General features: G+C 46.4%; 2 protein-coding genes across 8 annotated transcripts in view; both read right to left on the bottom strand.

The window, feature by feature from the left end:
- LOC133216660 (DEP domain-containing mTOR-interacting protein-like) overlaps nt 1–18,887 on the bottom strand; it is a 51,555-nt gene that overhangs the window by 9,828 nt on the left and 22,840 nt on the right. The window contains exon 2 of one of the 4 annotated variants that reach the window (XM_061361572.1): nt 4,583–4,804. In XM_061361572.1, coding sequence (XP_061217556.1) covers nt 4,583–4,710 — 128 coding nt within the window. In that variant the 5' untranslated portion in view covers nt 4,711–4,804. Of the gene's footprint in view, nt 1–4,582; nt 4,904–18,887 lie in introns of those variants that run through there. The other 3 variants (XM_061361569.1, XM_061361571.1, XM_061361570.1) reach the window with 3 other exon arrangements.
- The window catches only part of ARFGAP1 (ADP ribosylation factor GTPase activating protein 1), a 280,382-nt gene continuing 274,416 nt past the window's right edge, over nt 12,922–18,887 (bottom strand). For all 4 annotated transcript variants that reach the window (XM_061361574.1, XM_061361573.1, XM_061361576.1 and 1 more), the window contains 4 exons: nt 17,602–17,658; nt 16,952–17,011; nt 15,882–15,958; nt 12,922–15,553 (listed from right to left, as the gene is read on the bottom strand). In XM_061361574.1, the coding sequence (XP_061217558.1) occupies nt 15,199–15,553; nt 15,882–15,958; nt 16,952–17,011; nt 17,602–17,658 (549 nt within the window). In that variant the 3' untranslated portion in view covers nt 12,922–15,198. The remainder of the gene's footprint in view (nt 15,554–15,881; nt 15,959–16,951; nt 17,012–17,601; nt 17,659–18,887) is intronic.

Below are 18,887 nucleotides of genomic sequence, written 5' to 3' on the forward strand. Positions count from 1 at the left end.
TAGTCCTTCAAAGGGGGGGAGGGAATAAGAAAGGCAGAATAATTCAAGGACAAAATGCTCGCTGGAACAGGAGAATTGACTCTTGCGAAACACTCCTCGCTTGGCAGCAGTGAGCTGCTTTCACATGCATTGGATAACCAAACTGTTCCTCTGTCAAGGCCGCTCCAAGGACGTCATTACTCATCCTGCGTAACCTCGTTGAAAGGGAGAATCACGGCAGTGTAAATAGAAGAGAAGATCCAAACAAAGAAAAACAAATCACAAACCTCCAGGGAATGGAGTTGAAATCACTGCAGCCCTTTCAGGCACAACTGCCCTTCTCCTGTGGTAGAGCAACATCTTCCCAGCAGTGTTATGGGTGTCCACTGCTGGAAAGCAACCCAAGGAGCTCCTCTCTTTGCGTATTCACATCATGTAGTTTCAGAACAGTCTGAAACGGAGCATTTCCCAAAGCAAAGGGTTTTATTGCATCGGGAATTTGCTATTTTACTCTATTGTAGCTGCACACAGGCAGAGCAATCCCTGAAGCAACAGCTACTCTGCACCAAGAACACACACATAGCTGCTTGGAGCAGGCGTGTCTCCCTAGGGTGCTCTCCATCACCTCCTCCCCATGTAAACAGACCTTGAGCATCTCCAATGCCAAGGTGGGATCTTTCAAGGATATTAACTGCTCACTCCCCCAGCAGCTAAGAGCAAACAAAGGGCCCTGGAAAGATGCATGACCCAAAGGGCCTTTTCTGTTCCTTTCTTTACAGCAAAATAACCCCAAACAAGCCACCCACCAAACAACCCAGTGCTCAGTGAAAGGCAGCAACAGCCACAGCAGCTTCTCTGCAAAATACCTGCTTCCAGGGCACAGTCAAGCTGCAAATAGGCTCAGCAATGCCCAGTTTGATGCGCTCCCAGTCTGAAAAGCACCGGTATATTCTGGGGGAGAAGAGGAGCTTTGCAGACCTTTGCAGCCCAAAGTGCTTCGGAGATGTTTTGCTTTCCTGCTTGTATTTAAATGTGCTTGTAGGAAAACCAGACAAATCTGAGCAAGAAATCCCAGTGAGCACCAGTCTCCTTCCCTGTCCTCACTGCCACCAGCATCAAAAACTTAATAATGAGCTTTTTAAGGTCATTCTGCTCATAAAGTCTTGGCTTCTGAGCATCATCCATCAGGTGACTGCCACATGGAGCAGCATCCCACGATTCCTGCAGGAAGACATCCGCACTTCAAGGGATCCAAGTTCACCAAAGAACCACCAGATCCTCTGTGGACCAAAGGCTTTTGGCCAGGAATACATCCTTTGTCATAGTCAGCCACATACTTTTAAGTGAGAGCATCAAAGCATCAAAGTGTAAGCATTTTATTTACCAGTGCCTCTGAGCATCCAAGTACAACACTGGGCACCTTTGACACTTGTAGACAGTGGCTGAGACCACAGTTTTGTTCTTCACAGGAGAAAACATCCTTCTCCTCCCACGTTTTCTGCCCAAGACATACATTTACCAAGTATATTTTCTGTTTAAGAGTGATTAATGCAGCTCAACAGAGCTATTAGAGAGCAGCTGCTTCACTTGACCATGAGGGATATAACCAGCAGAGAATGCACAAGGGCTCCTCTCTACTGGAGCAACTCAGCTTACAGCAGGGTGTGAATTCAAAGCTGCAGCTAAGCCATTTGTTGCAATTAGGAGTGATTAATTAGAGAATGCCACCCAGGAACACACAACAACCCCCAGCAAAACCAGTGTGATCTTCATGGGAGCTTATAGGTCTGAAAGAAAACGACCAGCAGCAGATGAGGGGAAGAATGAGCCCAAAACAACAGCCCTATGAAAGCCAAGACCAAACTATCAGTGGCAATTATCTCCATCTATTTGTTGGGGAGAAACTCAAGCCCCAAAACTCCTCTTCCCCCCCATTCCACGGACCAGAAAGCAGCATCCCTATGGAAGTGAAGGGACCCTGGATGACAAGCATCCCAAAGCACAGTCTCTCCTCAGTTCCTTTAGGATCTGTTTTGTTCCCAGCCATCCCCACAGAGCATTCCCTTGCTTGTGCAGCTATTTCTGGCTGGGAAACGCATCCTGACACTGAACACTCATCCCTCCGGCCAAAGCAAACTCAGAGGGATTTGCAGACTTGCTGGGAAGCCAAAGAACTGTAAAGATGGAGCAAAGGTTTGTTTGATTGAATGCACCAGAGGGGAGGCAGGGCAGGAAGCGGAGGACAGGGAAAAACAAATGTTTGAGGGTTTATGTGTCTACAACAGCGTTACTTGCTGACTGAGGCTTGCAGAGCCAGGGCAGATGGTGAGGCTCTTTTACAGGCTTCTTTATTCCCTACCTGGGGAAAGAAAGGGGAGCACAACATGGGGATTTCAGCCTTGCCCTGTCTGCTGCTGTCCGAGTCATCACACAGCCTCTCTGCCTCAGTTTCCCCTATTGAGCATCCAGGGACATTCAAATCACAAACTCCTCACCCACCAGGCTGTAAGATCCCCAAACACAACAGGGTCAAGCACTCAGCGTGCTCTGCATCGTTCTATTCTCCTTTCAGCCAGAGGAGCTGCAAGGGAAGCAGGAGCCCAGCAGCAGGTTGGTGTCCATCCCTTCACCTCCCTCCTTCCAGTCTTCCTGCACTGGGAACAGGCTCCTGCCCAGACCAAAGCAGATGTGACTGCCCTGTGCCCAGCCACAGGACCCACCCCTCCATCACTGTGAGCACTGGGTGCTGTGGGGTCCTTCCGGGGCATGCAGACCCAAACAGAGCTGGATGACATCCATCTGCTCCTCTCCATGCAACCAAGAGCTTGAGTGCTTCAGGAGCAGGTCTGGGGCATGAAGCAATTGAGGCTGCCCCAGGTCAGATCAGGTCTGCTCCTGATGCTCTGGTGTTTGCAAAACAGCACCAGTCTCACAGCATCCCGGTTATAGCACACACCAGCCTCTGAGGTGAGAGATCTCACCTCTCCACTTGTAGGTGCTTCCTACCCCTCCTACCTGCATTGGATTCCCCTATTGAATTCACCTATTCATTGGGTTCACCCTGGGCTAGCAAACTGAACTGCTCGCTCCTATTCAAGATTGCAACAGGCTTGATCTGAAATCCTAGATTCTGGGAGCTCCCGAACCAGGAAGCCCCAGGGCACTCCAGATGTGATGGGGGGGTGAAGGGTACCCCCAAAACCACACACATTTTGTGTTTCCTGCTCAACTTCACTGCAGCCACACTGATGGAAAGATATTCCCTCCCCTCACAGATCTCACCTCCCTTCAGGCTTCAGCATCCTTTTTACAGGCTTGGGATGCATGCACATTAAGGAGTGAAGTTTCCAGACAAATATTGGGAGGGAGAAAATGAGTTATTATTATTGTTGTTTCGCAGAAGAGCATCACACTAGCACCATGCCTTCACCTTGCTTATGAGAACTGCCATAGTGTGCAGGATACTGGGAGAGCTCTATTCACAACCAGATTTATTCTACCCCCTTCTCCTCCCTGCAGTCACAGTGACCAAATGATGGGAAAATCATAACTTCACCTCTCTTGCACTGTAACTAAAGCGGTGCACATCACCCACATCAGCTCCTGCTTCTCCTCAGCAGTTAAATAGAAGGATATATAGGAAAGTAAAGTTCATTCTCAAAGCCTCACTTACAACGTGGGCTCCAAATCCTGTGAAGGCAGAAAGTTGATGCAGGCTCCAGCCCCAACAGCAGCTTTCCCGGTTGCTACATGAGGAAAACACTTAATTTTGGGAGCTAGGACAGTAATATTAGTGAAAGGCAACCGGCTGGAAGCGTGGCTAAACCATCACTGTATACTGGCAATCCATCCGCTTTGGACATCAGCTGTGTCTTCAGGATGGGGCCTTAATCCTTAGTTGGATATTATCAATCCCAGTACAAATAACAAAGCTAAAGCTAACATGACTCACTGAGAATAGACAGCAGAGTGGCACTGAGCTAATATTAGGAATCTGATGCTGTCACACTTGGGCTCTGGGCTCTTTACGTTATTCAAGGATATAGTTCCTATTTCCCACCCACATCTCAAATCAAAGCAGGGTGGCACCAGATGCAAACAAGCAAACCCTGCCCAAGAGCTAGAAAAGCCCATAGATGTATGCTTAGAAGCAGGGGGGGGATCTGACCCCAGGTACACAAGGAAAGTTTTCTGAGCCACGCAGGTTTTCTTGCATAGAATATATTCCTATATTCCCAAGAAGCAAACCCCCAGAAGCTGCACAAGAACTGGGACTATAAATACATAGAAGTTTGGTGCCATCACATCAGGTTCTGCACTTGGGGGAAGATGCAAAGGGAACAAAAACCCATTGCCATCAGAACCCTGCTGTTAGTCCCCTGGAGGTGAAGGGCAGCAGATGTCCTGAAAGGAGCAGCAGGATGAGGAAACATGGGAAAGGACCCGGTTCACCACTGGGTTGGTGGGTGAAGGATCAGCGGATACTGGGGAGACAGGGAGACACCAGCGATGGGGGGAAGAGGCTGCGCAAGGATAAAGCTTTGAGCCTCCTGCTAAAGGGGTGCAGCCCTGCCCCAGCCTGGAGAGCCCCATCACCTCCTACCTCAGCTGCTCTCCTGCAATCATCACCTCTGCCCTGTAGTGCTGCTCCGTGGCTTTCTTCTTCAGGCTGCTGCTGAGGCTCTCCATGCCGGGCTGGAGCAGGGGAGATGCGCCGGGGGCCCAGCGCATCCCATGGGATGCGGGATGAGGAGATGCGGTCCCCCCAGCGTGGTCCCCAGCCCGGCTGGCAAGGTGCAGCCTGAAGCTGCTGGCTCCAGCTCCCCGCTTCTCCTTCCCTGTCTGTGGTCTCTGGAGGAGGAGCCTGCTGCAATCTGATCCCGGCTTTCCTGGTTTCTCACCCGCTCGCATCCAGCCGGGCTACAGCGGGAACAGCGAAGGTGCAGGTCCAGGGAAAGGGGTCCTTTTGCTTGCTCTGTCTCGATGACTCCAGCAGTCTCTGGCCATGCACAGGCTGTGGGATGAGGGGTTTGATTACCAGTAAGATGGACAAAGCACTTCCTTAGGCTGTGACTTCCCCATGAAGGGTTCAAGATGTGCCATTCCCCAGTGCAAGCCATGGGGCTTGTTCTCATCCTCTTCCCTAAGGGCTTTCCATCACTCCCGAAGTGAGCTGCATCCAACACCATGGCCAACACTTGCTGAAAAGTGTGCTCGGAGCAGTTTGAGCCCTTCCTTGTTGAGTAGCCATGGCAGAGGCCGGATGGAGAAGCCCAGGCTGCGATCTGCAAGAGCTGGCACTGATGACTCTGGCTCCAAGCTCTTTGTATGGTGCTACAGCCTTCAAAACCTACCTCCAGGCACTCATGCCTGCCCCAGGTGCTCCCAGCCATTTCCACAATGTGAGATGCCAGAGCTGACCTGAAGGCGATGGTGTTCAGCAAAGAAACAGGCAGAGGAACCCGGATGTGGAGGTGGTTAATTACATCCATCATTACCATTGGATGCATGTGCAATTGTATTTCCATTAGTTAAAGTAGGAGTGAAAAATACTGCCAGGCATAGAGACCTAAACATCAAACATGCAAAAGAGGGGGGAAAGCCACCAAAAGAGACCCTGGGGAAGAAGAGGACGAGGGAAGGGAAGGAAATTCTACCAGCTAAGGAGATTCTGCTTCAATTTGAAGCTGAATAAAGCAGCAGTAAAGTAAATGCTGGCTTTATTTAGATCATCTTTAGCAGCAATTCATCAGCCAGCAGCTACTTACCCAGTACCTCAGCACCACAGACACTTCCAGGCTTACAACCCCCTTATGCCATAGCACTGCTCAACCAAACCAGCTCAGGAGCACAGCAGGCAGCAGCCAGGGCCAAGGTCCAAAGCCAAAGGGAGCCTGTGTCCCTCCTGCTGCAGGGTAGCAGTGAGCTGGCACCCCCAAACAAGCTCAGTGTCCTACAGCTCAGGCCTTCCCAGAGAGGGTACCATTGCTCACCTTAATAGGTGGGCATAAGAGACACAACCATAAAAGCATAACCGTAAGAGACATCAGTACTGTTGTCAGCAAGCAGGCATCCAGATATGCACTGCCCACCTCCAGAGAGGCAAGTACAAAGCAGAGCTGGAGCAAACAGACAGAGAGTGGGAAAAGAGCTGAGGGCAAAGCAAGATGGAATCATGGAATGGTTTGGGTTGAAGGGATCTTAAAGCTCCTCCAGCTCCAACCCCTGCCACGGGCAGGGACCTCTTCCACTGGAGCAGCTTGCTCCAACCTTGTGTCCAACCTGGCCTTGAGCACTGCCAGGGATGGGGCAGCCACAGCTTCTCTGGGCACCCTGTGCCAGCGCCTCAGCACCCTCACAGGGAAGAGCTTCTGCCTAAGAGCTCAGCTCAGTCTCCCCTCGGGCAGGTTCAAGCCATTCCCCTTGGCCTGTCCCTACATCCCTTGTCCCAAGTCCCTCTCCAGGTTCCCTGCAGCCCCTTTAGGCACTGGAGCTGCTCTAAGGTCTCCCCTTAAGGAGCCTTCTCTTCTCTAGGACAAACAAGGAACAGGCAACACGGGATAAAGGCACTGCTGTAGCTGCAGGTACCTTGTTCTTCCTCTGGCCAGCATCACCACTTGCTCTGTGCTGACGGAGGAGCAGCAGCAATGTAGTTATTGGGGCTGAATCCATCCCTGCCTCAGTGCTCCTGTCCAAGCCAAACAGGCACTGCAGCTGTGTGGGGAGCAGCAGCGGTGGGCTGACCAACAAGGCTCCTTCTATCCAGGCTGCCCCGGGTCCTGCTGATCACGCTGTGCCATAAATGCAGGAGAACAGGCTCCCCTTGTGCGCCCAGGCAGCCTGGGGCAGCTCTTGGAATGCCTCCGCTCCCACGATGCTGATCTGTCTGTGCCAGGTCTTTAAGGTGCTCCCAGGACTTGTCCCTGCTCCCCGCTGCAGAATCCTTCATTCCTAATGGGAACATGTGCCAACTCCTTCAGCACTGCCCATCCCATCGCTCCCCATCGCAGCACAGAACAGGGCACTGTCATCACCCGCATTGCTGAAGCCCCTCATCCATCATTCCCCATCACTCCACAATGCTGACAGCATTGCAGGGTTGGGAAAAAACAGTCCCTATCCCTAGGTAGGCCTCTCCCACTCCCATACATGCAGGGATTAATTAGGTTTACTTATCAGCTAGATGTACAGATGGAAAGTGCTATTCACAGCATGGCGCTGGAGTCACTGAATCTGCACGCAGCACTGAGGGGTCACTGCATCTGGGTCTTCTCTACAGAGGAACTGCAGTGTCTGAACTTTCCTGTTTCAATAGATTAGTGATTTGATTCATTAAATGCTCAGCAAAGACAGAGGCACCTCTGTGTACAGCCAAGTGGTTAAAGGAGGAAGGTTTATCACACACTGATTTCTTTATCTGTCTCTTTTCTTCCCTAGCAGTGCAGGGGAAAAGTCAGGATGGAATTAGATCAGTTGGGTTTTAGGTTATAAATACATAAGAGATACAGAACTATTAGTGAAGTGCTCCCTTCCTGCAGCAGCAAGTCAGGAGAGAGCACAGAGCACCATGAGCTGTCACAGCCATCCCTGTCAGCTACTGCAATATGCGCCTCAGTCCTTCCCTTACCCACTGTCCTGTCCTCCCCACAGCACCTCAAGCTCTGCATTTCAAGCAGGGAGCTGGAGGAATCTCCTGTGCAGGGCAGGAGGGTTTGGAAACAGGCTGGGAATGGGATTTTTCCCTGCTTGGATCCAGCACACAGGATGCCACCAGCTTGGCTCTAGCCACCAGTCACCGCCTCTCGCCCCACACATGGAATGCGATTGGGCTGCGAAACACAAAACAATCCCCACAACCAACATCAACACGATAAAACCCCCATTTCACAGGGTCTGTGTTTCCTCTGAGCATGAAACGTCCCCGTGCTGCCCACAGGATACATTCCCTGCTTGTCCCTAGCAAGGTGCGCTCCCCTGGAGCCCAGCCAGCCTTGTGTAGGAGCCGGGCTCTCCCTGCTGCTTACAGCAAATAGGTTCCTGTTTGGCTGCAAAGCTCAGAGTCCAGCCCCGGGGCTGTTTGCTCTTAACTCATTGATGGCAGCACAGCAAAGGCTGGAGGCCACCGCACAGCCAACACCTTCATGGAAACCCCACATCGGGGATAGCCAGGGGGGTCCTGCGTGGAGATGTCATCCAACAGCACCCAAGGAATGGTCTCTTAGTGGTTAAAGCCAGCCTTGAGTTGCTGCACACCATAGATGTGTGCTGCACCATAGAAACCCCTTAGTTTCTGTGCTGGAAGCTGGTAATGGGATGGGACAACAGCATTCCTACAGCCTCAGAAGTTTGGGCAGATTTATTACCTTCTAGTGGCAGCAAATGAGCACGTTATTCAGCTATTTCTCATTAGAACGTTATAAACCTGAGCTGGAGCTCTCACGTCATTGAGTGTCCTTCATTTTGTTCTGGAAAATAAAGTGGGATGTTAGAGCAATGTAGATCGCTTCTTCCCAAAGGAAAGAAGCGTTGCTAATCCCAAGCAATCAAATGAAGTCAAAATAATTTGGCTGGCTTCACAACAGCAAATAGAGGGATCTTTGTTTCCCTTAATGTTAAGCAATTACAGCTCAGTTGTGGTTCACAAAAACTACAAAGAATAGAACTTCAACTTGCAATAAAGCACCCTAAACCCCTGAAAAACTCCCACAGCTGCACTGCTCCAGGAGCTGCAGCCTATGAAATCACAGCCAAGGACTCACCTTCATGGTGAACTAATGAAAGTTCTCATTGGGAAATAAACCCAAACAAAGAACAAAGAACAGCAGCAACAAAAGAAACTCTCTCATGCCACAAGCCAGGGAACCTGCGTCATCCTCACTTCCCCATTCCTCCACAGCTATTAGGAGAAACATGAGAGACTTGGAATAGGCCTTAACTGGCAGCTCCTGTAGCAGCGTTTGGGTGAGACTTTGAAGGCCAGAGGAGTTTGATTCCCTCTGTTCACCCTCGGGGTGAGGCTCTTCACTGTGGTCTGAAGATCAAAGTGAGATGTTAGTTCTAGACCCACATCTCTCCCAGAGCAGAAGCCCTGAACCTTCAGAGCTGGGAAAGTCTCCGGTCTCATGCTGCAATCGTGCTAATTGCACTACAGTCAGCCTGCACTGACACAGCCAAAGGAACTGCTCCAGGCAGGGTGAGTGCAATCCTACCGCTATCCGTTAAAGAGCTGGCTATTGCTATTCCCCATCTGTATCAGGAGTGATGGAGAACACAGCCCTGCCCTGGCTCTGTACCATGGGTCTGATGCTTTCTTCTTGTAGAGAAAGGGCTGTTACACCAGTTTGACGGCAAAGGGCTTTCAACCTACCACAGAACCTGTATTTGGTATAGCTTTAAACTGCCTCCATCCAGCCTGGTGTGCAGAAGAGGGAGAGCTACTTCCTACAGTAGCAAGTAAAATCAAAGGAGTATGTGTGTGTGGTTGGAGAAGAGGAATTCGTGTCGTGTAGGCTTAACACAGCATGAAAGTCAAAGGCAGAGGACAGGATGGGGCTGTAGATAAGCAGGTACAGGAGCACATTTCTAACCCTGCATGCAGGTATTCAAGCCTTCCTTAAGCTGGGCTCCTTCGGCAGCCATGCACGGTAACACCATCCCCTCTAGAGGAAGGAAGGAGAAGTGAGGCTCTTCCCCGGCAGCATCCCTCTGAGCACAGGTTCCAAAAGGAGCCGGTAGATGCCCCAGTCCTTCATCACAACCAGTGCAAAGTTTGCACTGGGACTGATCCGGAGGAGCTTCATCCCAAGGAACACATCCTGCAGAACCCAGACTGTTAGGAACGCACAAGCAAATGGATAAGAGGGAGCACACTTGGGCAGGGCTTAAAGGGAAAGACAAAACTCAGTTTACAAAGCGTGGAGAGCTGATAGCACTGATTTTCCTGCCTGAGCAGCAGTCATGGACCCTAGTGAGGTACAATACAGCGGTGCTCTTGGCAGCCCTGTAACCAGATTAAGTCTCTCCCACTTGTTCTCAGTGATTACAAGGAGGCTTTTCCTCCAGTGTCTTCAGTGTTTCATTTAACGTTTTCCATTTTTACCCAGTTTAAACGCTGCCGTTGTGGCAGCGCTGGTGAAATTCAGACATAAAGCATCCTTTGGGGATAGAAAACCACAGTGGTTTCATCTATCCTAACCCTAACACCAGCAGAGAAAGCTGCTTTATTTTCCTGCATCTGATGAGATACAGATTCTTGCTGACAGAGCACAAAGAGCTGCAGCCAAGGCAAGCAGGCAACACGCCTTGGCCTCCTTGTGAATGAGTGACTTAACAGACAATGAACGATCACACTGCATGAACATCGGAGCTTTGGGCTCAGCTTCCCAACAGGACAACCCAACCCCAGCTCACCCTCCCCTTCAGTATTCACCCAATGACTGCAATCTGGAGATGGACTTTTGACGAGGGCTCGTAGTGATAGGACAAGGTCTGGTCCAGACTTTGCTTTTTTGCTCAGCTTTTGCTAATGGTGCTCAGCTTGAAATCCAGAACGCACATTACTGCTTTCCATAGTATTCTGTGTATTTCTAGGCCACTGGCCTCCACATGCTGTCAGAACAGAGACCAAAACTTCCCTCCAGAACCAAATGCTGAAAGCTTTACGTCCAACTCACAGAGCAGCCCATAAGGGGGTTGTTATGATGAGAACAGATAGTGTTATCAGTGGAGTGATGCTACCCAAACCAAATTTCTACTTCTTGTGTGTAAACCTCAGTAAAATCACTTCTACGCAGCAAACAGGATTCAGTCCTGCTGACCAAGAACATAATGGAAGATACTTCAAGTTTCCATAAAGCTCAGTGCAATCATCTGGAGTACTCACGTGGCTGCTTGGCTGATGAAGGGAACTGGAATCTGATGCTCAGCACCACCACCAGCTGAACAATCCATCACAGGAATCACTCTTCTTGGAAGGGGAAACTGCTTTAAAAGTGACCTTTTCTCCTGTGCTAAGTGCCTTTGTAGATGAGTAAAGACCTCAGAGCACATAAATCTACTTGCAACTGCTAATTTCTGTATTTTAGTTCGCTTGAAATAAAGGAGGCAACCAATGTTGTCTTAAAACTGTTCCCAACTCAAATAGATCTCAAATCAGCATTTAGAGTATGACATTCGAATGAATATAAAGACGATACACATGGTTTGGGTTCTGCTGCCAACACCATCAGCTTCCTTTCTTTCTATCAGTGAAGAATATGCACAACATCAGGACACACATTTGTGCTGTTATTGTCAGTCACTCTCCTCCAACATGACAATTCCAATACTTTAGTACTTTTTCATTCTGAAGCATCCCAGTTTGAGTTTACTCTGTGCTGCTAACCACAGCAAGAACTAACTTACTTCATTCAACAGGCCACAAAAGCTACAACAACACATGTGGGTTTCAAGTTAACTAAAGTCTCCTGAATAAGGGCTGAACACTGTTGTGCTCTGTTTCTCTTTGCTTTATTATAATGCTCTTTAAAAGCTGACACTGCAGTTCAAGCCTGGTACCACTCTACAGATCAATGAATAGTGTTCACTGAAACGGCCATCCCTGTGAACATCACAAAAACACAGCAGGAAGATTAAAGATACAGCATTCCATACTGACCAAGCTTCCATGGGTGTGACAATGACAGAGGGCTCTGCTAGAGGTCACTAAAGTCACTACAGTCAAACCCTAAGAATGGACATTGAAATGTTGCTTGATTCCTGTTTAAATGCCTGCTCAAACCTTTCTTTCAGTACTGCCAAAGCAAGGTGGGAGCTGAAACACCTCTGTAGGCCACTGTTCTCCAAGAGGACAACTGTATCTTTAAATGTATGCTGGATTCAGCAAGAAAGGTTTTACCTACACTTGTTAAATTATTGCACAGATCATTACACTGATAAGTACATTATGAACCCATGGAATGTTACACAGTCTGGCCTGGAAAAATCAAAGCAGCAGAATCATCCTGGAGGTCCCAACCACAAGGGAGAGCTGGCCAAGGCCTTCTTGAAATGTAGTAATTCTTAACAGGTTTCAAGAGAGAAATGATAAAGTAATCCCTAACTCTTGGGATGAGATTCCTGGTCTGGGGACATTCTCCAAGACCTTCACTGTTTTGCAAGCAGGACTTAGTTCGAATGTCATGAAGTTTCTCTTATACCAGACCACCTGCAGGAATCCAAGTACTCTGTATTTCCCAAAGTTGAAGCCATACTAAGGAATAAACCAGTCTGAAACACCAGGGAATCTAAACCAAACACTGCAATGTCTGATTGTCGCAGTGCTCATTTCACCTACTGCAATTTGCTTGTAGGACTTAACTGGTAAAACACAGTGGAAAGAAGATGGGAGTAAAGTCCACTAAAACAGAGGCTTTACAAACAAAAATGCCTCATTTCACCCTCTCCTTAGGAAGACACAGGAAAGTATTCAGACAGGTCATAAAAAAATATCCATCTGCCTGTGAAACTGAGACCAGCTGGGGTAATAGTTTTGTGGCTGCAGTTATGTTTTATACCATTATACTGGTTTTTACTGTCTCCCAATAAAACCTTTCTGGGTTTTGTAGCATTTTGTTGCCTCTCTACAGCACTGCAAGAAGAGAGACAGCAACTGCTCTGCCCCTGTCTCCTCAACTGGAAGACAAATCATTACCCAAAGCTCCTGCCTGAGTAGCGCTCTGGCTGTTTAGGTTCATTCAGTACATAAAGTTTCAAGAGACACAAAACTAAAACCAGAGAAACCAATGGCTCATGCCAATCACAGCTGCAAGTGATGAAAATCAACCAGTTTCCCCTTAGGCAGGCCACACAGCTGAGGAGAACGCACACAGACACATCACAGTTATTGAATGCTGATTCACTGTTGATTGAATGGGCTGAAATAAAGCTTACCCCGCCACAAGCTATTTCAGGAGGTTTATGAAAGTGTAGTAAAGTCATACACAGGAAGCTGGATCAGCTTCACATCACTCCAGACAGACACCAGCAGTGCAACCCATTGGATAGGTTTTGCCATCACCGCAACACTTCACAAAGACAAACCGTTGGTCAAGGACCAGGCAGTGCCACTTGCCACCCATGTGGCACTTGCTCTGAGCACATGCATTACAGCTTCGGACTGGGCAGCACACAAATGACAAGTAGGCAACAGAGGTGTATGCATCAAAATACAAGGTTACGTTTGACATGCAGTTAAGCTATGACAAAGGTATACTTGGAACTGGAGGAAAAGAAGAACAAAAGCCTTGTTTTCCAAGTCAGGCTGTAAACGTCTGCAATGGTACCCACAAGCAGCATTGTAAACTGAGAGCTCTCACTTCCAAAGGGTCAGCGTGGTGGTGAGAACGTGCCTCGGATGGCTCAGCCTGGAGTAGTGTCTGGGTCCTGCAGAGACCACACTGTCAGGAGAAGCAAGGGGAATAAAGAGACATGCCAAGTCTCACAGGACAGGGCTAGAGAAGACTAGAAAAATACTTTGCTCACCATCTGAAAGATCCTACTAATAGAAATACAGAATGAGGCTATAAATAGAGCTACTCCTACATAGACTGAAGCCTTTAAAATCTGCTACTTTTGAAGCGATTCATAATTTCCCTTCCCTTTAAATCTCTTCACATTACTGTAGGCTCAAAAACATCCAAGAAGAGAAAAAAAGAGATGAAGCAGTATTTAAGGGAACTTTGACAACTTAAGTTGTTTGCTTGAAGAAATTAACTCGTTTTAAGAAAAGGCTTTTTTAGGCATGTATCAAGATCCACAGTAGAGAACTCCATGCTGGTATGAAAGCAGACTATGCAATGACATCATGATTTGAAGTTTCCAAGTGAGCTGCTTGTTTCTGGGCGGAGTGTACATTTACAATCCACCCCAAAAATAAAATGGGATACATAGGACATCTTTGTCCTTACAGTCACAGTTCTTCTGTAGAAGTTATGGTTCGTTTCATGCAAAGCAGTTTGTGGGGTCAAAGCAGAGACATAACTGAATCTTCTATTCCATTCCTTAATGCTGACAAGGAGTTTCTGGAGTTCCCAAAATAGGGTTTCTTTAACAAGATCGAGGAAGAAAATGTGGAGAAATCCAAGACAGAAACTGAGATAGTTTGACATATTAAAGATTCATTTGGAAAACATCTGCTTAACTTAAACTTTACTATCGAAGCCAGACATCTACTCATCTTGAAGGGGCTTGCTGCCAGCCACTCTCCTCAATGTCCTCATATTTTCCATCTCCTTTATATTACTGGAATCTTTTCTATAGATCTGTTTCACTGCCAAGCTGCCAAACAGACATCCAAAAGGCTGTGAGCAGCAGAATGATTTCTATTTTATCTCTTCTGATAAAAATGATGGGTAGAAGGAAGAAAGACAAGAATAAAAACCAGACTATATAAAATAGTCAAACTGGGGGAAAGAGAACACCACAGACTGGCATTTTGTCTGTGTAGAAGAGCTGCACTGCACAAAGTCTTGACCCATGGAGCAAGAAGGGCAGGCAGAGCCACTCTGGATATCCCTTGATAGCTCAGGTCAGAACTATGAGTTTACACAAGGAATTCTCTAGCTCTAGATTCCTTATTAAGGGGAAAAAATAAGATTTAAAAGGCTAAAAAAGAACCCTCAAAGTTTAAAATCAAAGCTGCAATAGAAAATATCTTAATGGCCATCTTGAATTGTCAGACAGCAATTGTCACAGCAATCCGTAAGGCATTTGAAATACATCTATTCAACCGCAGCTTGTTATTTAATGGATATCTTTTCAAGACAAACCCTGTCCTTCCTTTGCACTGAACACCTCAGGTCATCTCAAGTTACACAAGGATTGGATGAACATCTATTAACCTATACATGCAAGGCCGTGCCATGAAGATGCGCTTGCACTGCTTTCTTCCCTTTGAACTGTCATGTTAAGAGAGTCACTGTACCCAGCTTTGACAGTGCAAGGAGGATACAGTCAGCACTAGGCTTAAAAAAGGGAGAGCCACCTTTATGCAATAAAAGATTCAGATGCTACTTCTGTTTTTCTAAACCAGGATAGAAGAAAGGAGAATGAACAGGAAGCACAAAAGTAACAGATCAGTAAAGGTCAACCACAATACTCCAACTGCATGTAAAATCTTCTCCCCTCCATCAGCCAGCACAGCCTCCCTTTGGTAGCTGTGCAAAACAGGGTTAACAGAGTTCACCAGTTCTGGTTATCCCACCCATCACCAGCTGAAGATGCCTTTTTCGTTGCCTTAGGAGGTTTTCTGGTCTTGCTCTCTCCTCCTGAATTTTCCCAGTTGGTTTCCCAGTTTTCCCAACTGTCGCTGTTACTGTTCTTGTTGTTGGAGACTGTTCCTGAGCCCCACACGTCCCAGCTATCGGAGCTCTTCTTCTCTGTGGAATTGTCCACATAGGTCCAGCTCTCACTGCTTGGAGATTTATGAGCTTTTGGTGGATCTGAGTTGCCGAAGGTCTCCCAGAAGCTCTGATCTACAGCACTGTTCTGGTAGCTCTCCCCACCACTGTTCTGGTAGCTGCCTCCCTCCGGGGGTCTGTTATAGGGGAAAGAACACCAAGAAGGTAGAAATAAATCAGTTATGACAACCATAATAAATGATCACAAACAAAGCAAATTATAATGTTCCTGCCCTTTGCTTAAACAAAACTGGAACTAAATATATTGCTCTGAATAGCGCAAGTTTTTATTCTAATTCATACATTTTCAACAGCCTTAGTAAGCCCAAGGTAAAGGGACATGCACAGAACCACCTCTTCCCATGTAAAAATTACCTGCTACTATTATACTGCAAAGAATATATAGGTGATAAAATTACATGTTTAAAGAGAAACTAATAATAATAATTATAATAATAATAATACCTGTCAGCATTATCATCTGGTTTGCCAGAAAAGAAAGTGGTGACATCTCGCCATCCCTTACTCCCAACTCCCTGAACCTAGAGAAGAAAATGGACATTCCATTCATTCAGAGTGAACCAACACCTCTTCCAAGGCCAACAGCAGAAGCCACACCACATTATTCCACTTGTTCAGATAAAGAGAACACATTGCACCAGTAAATTTCACTCACAAGTCACTACTGCTCTTGATGGGCAGTTTTGTGATTGATGTAAAGAACATATATTTGACAGAACTGGGATGCTGGAAGACGTGAGAAGTTGGTCAAGTTCAGCTTTGTCACCCATCACTGTCAATAGCAGTCAACAGAATTCTCTCCTAGACTTCCCTGTCAAAAATGCTGGAATTATTCCACACATAAAATTAAACTTAATGACAGCACCAGTGTTTTGATGTTAAGATTCATGTAACTAGTATGTATATTTCTACTGTGCTACAAAACCATTTTCACCGTTTCAGTGGTATTGTTTCACTGCCCATGTAAAATAGGCCAAAAACTGAGCTCTAGAATAAACATGACTTATTGTATTGAAATATTTCCAACATTTAAGGCAGTAAGACAGAGCTTCCAGTGCTGTGTTAGAAGTACAGACCCTCCTAAGTAACACCATAAAAGTCATCAAAACAGCTATTAGCTTGTGCAGGACTTCTGCACCTCACAGCTGGAGAGAGCACTTACCCCATTACCAAGCAATGACAGCAAGAGATGACAAAGAAAAAAGGTAGAGCACATTAGTAAGTGTAATTGTACAAATACAACACAAGCTGTCTCCATATTCTCCAGCAGACATTTTCTGTTGATGTTTGGGACACAGGCTGCCTTGTAACTCTATATCATGCCCTTGGTGAAACTACTACAAGGGCTACATGATGCCTGGAACAGCTTTATAACACCCTAGCAGAAGTACTGAATGTTACACTTCCAATATATCTGTATTTAACACGAGCAGAGACTAAAGCTGCATTGTTAAGAATATGGAGACTGGCTTTGTGTGTGTGGCCTCCTTAAGAGCAGGAAGGCCACTTCATACCTTGCTGGCCAACTGGGATACCCCCACGGTGACCTCCTCAAATATTTTCCCCTCTTTCACCTATGTGAATCAAAGTATTAGTAATTAAGTCATAAACCAAGGGTACTACTGAAACCTTACGACAAACTTAGTTGTGCTTAACAGCTATAACAGAAAGCATAAAGACAAACCAAACCAAACTGAAAGTGACTCAAAATATAGGAAAACTAATGAAGTTAAGGAAATTACATATGAAGTCCATTGATCTATGATGGAGTGAACCTCAGTCTTCTGAAGTTTTTGAAGGGAATTATATAGAGTTTGAAGAAGCTGTCACTACACTAATGCTGAGCATATAAACACCAGTACAAAAGTATCTGTAAATGTGGCATGTTATAATTATATTAAACAAAAAGATTTAGTTTTGAGAGATTAAATGCTGTTATATCCATTACATCCTCTATTTTTTTATACATGCTTATTTAGATATTAAAACTTTGATCAACCAGAGTACAACTGAACTATTTGCTGTTTCCTCTTTGCTACCGCGCTGGTGTATGTAGGACAGAAGGACACACTGGCAATCCAGGCACTTGTGGCAGGAGGAAAAAGATCCCTCCCTAAGTGAGGATAATCAAGTTCTACAAGTAATTTACTAGTTCCAAAGTTACCTTTTCCTGTGCAGGTTTGAGAACATTTTCATTTAATGTCTGACCTAACTCTGATGCCTATTTAAAAGCAAAACAAAAACAAAGTCAGTTATAGTTTCCTTAAAAAAACACCCAACCAAGCACCAAAAAACCACAGCCAACATCTTCTGCAGGCTCATTTCTCAGCAGTATCTCCAAAAACACATGAAGGCTGCAAGAGGTTTGATTCAAACAAGCAGAATGAGCTGAAAAGCACACAAAGTACAGTGCTACAGGAAACAGTAAAAGAAAATACATGAAAACCAGATGTACACAGCAATAGGTTGTTGGAGATGCCCAGAGCCCAAGCAAAGTCTGACCTTGCACTGGAAGCAGAAGCAATGGATCAACCAGCAACAGCCTCAGAGATGGGGCCCTTGCTAATCCCTGCAGCTGAGTATTTGGAAGAACTGACCTCATCCACCCTTATTTCTCCTTATTAATGGGATTACTTGAAGAACTAGATCTTTTGGGCCAATTTTTCCTCCATTTTTCTGTCTTGTAATGCTGTATTGTCATCTTTAATAACAGCCCCATTGTTTCTAAGCAGTACAGAAGAGCAAAGGCTGTGACAGAAGATTTCTGTAATCTTTACTTAAAGCTCCAGGTTTGCAAGGAGAGAAAGCAATGAACTTCAGAAATCTATTGCAATGCAGAACAAGATGCATAAGGACGCTGTACTTATCTGAGTACACTCACAAGGACAGCAGGGTTTGCAAATGCTTCATATGAAATCATTCCTTTTCCTACTACCATAATAAGCCTTTGACTGATGTAAACTTTTCTTCAGAATTGCCATATTACACTGCTTACCTTCTGAATTAGCCCCATTGATCCAAAAGGCCCAGTATCCTTGTCTAAACATTAGCAGAGGCTGATGAAGCTTTGTTTCCTAAGGGTTTGTATCTTATTGCTAACATTGCTTAGGGTGTGTGAGCCTGCCTTCCAGTTCTTCCTTGGAATGGAGCACCTTGAACATCTTCCCTCCATAGACTCCATGGTGTCTAAGAAGCCTTTCTCTTTGCCACAGCGCTTCTAGGATCTCCCCTCTACCAAACCACCATTATCTCCAGCACTTCTACTCCTTACCAGTTCAAAAGTCATTTGAGAAGCCAAAGGCAAAAGGTAACCCCACTTCCACATCGTAAGAAATGTGAATGCAAATCACATAAGGCTTGTTGCCACTGGAAGGGAAGTGCTTAGGAAAAACAAGGGCATTTTTCACCTTTGAAAAATGCTTCAATCTGTTAAACTTGGCAAACTGTTTA

This window comes from Neopsephotus bourkii, unplaced genomic scaffold (assembly GCF_033783945.1).
Source record: "Neopsephotus bourkii isolate Nb327-2 ecotype Australia unplaced genomic scaffold, CSIRO-AGI_Nbou_v1 NB_1060, whole genome shotgun sequence".
In the NCBI taxonomy this organism is placed as follows: Eukaryota; Metazoa; Chordata; class Aves; order Psittaciformes; family Psittacidae; genus Neopsephotus; species Neopsephotus bourkii.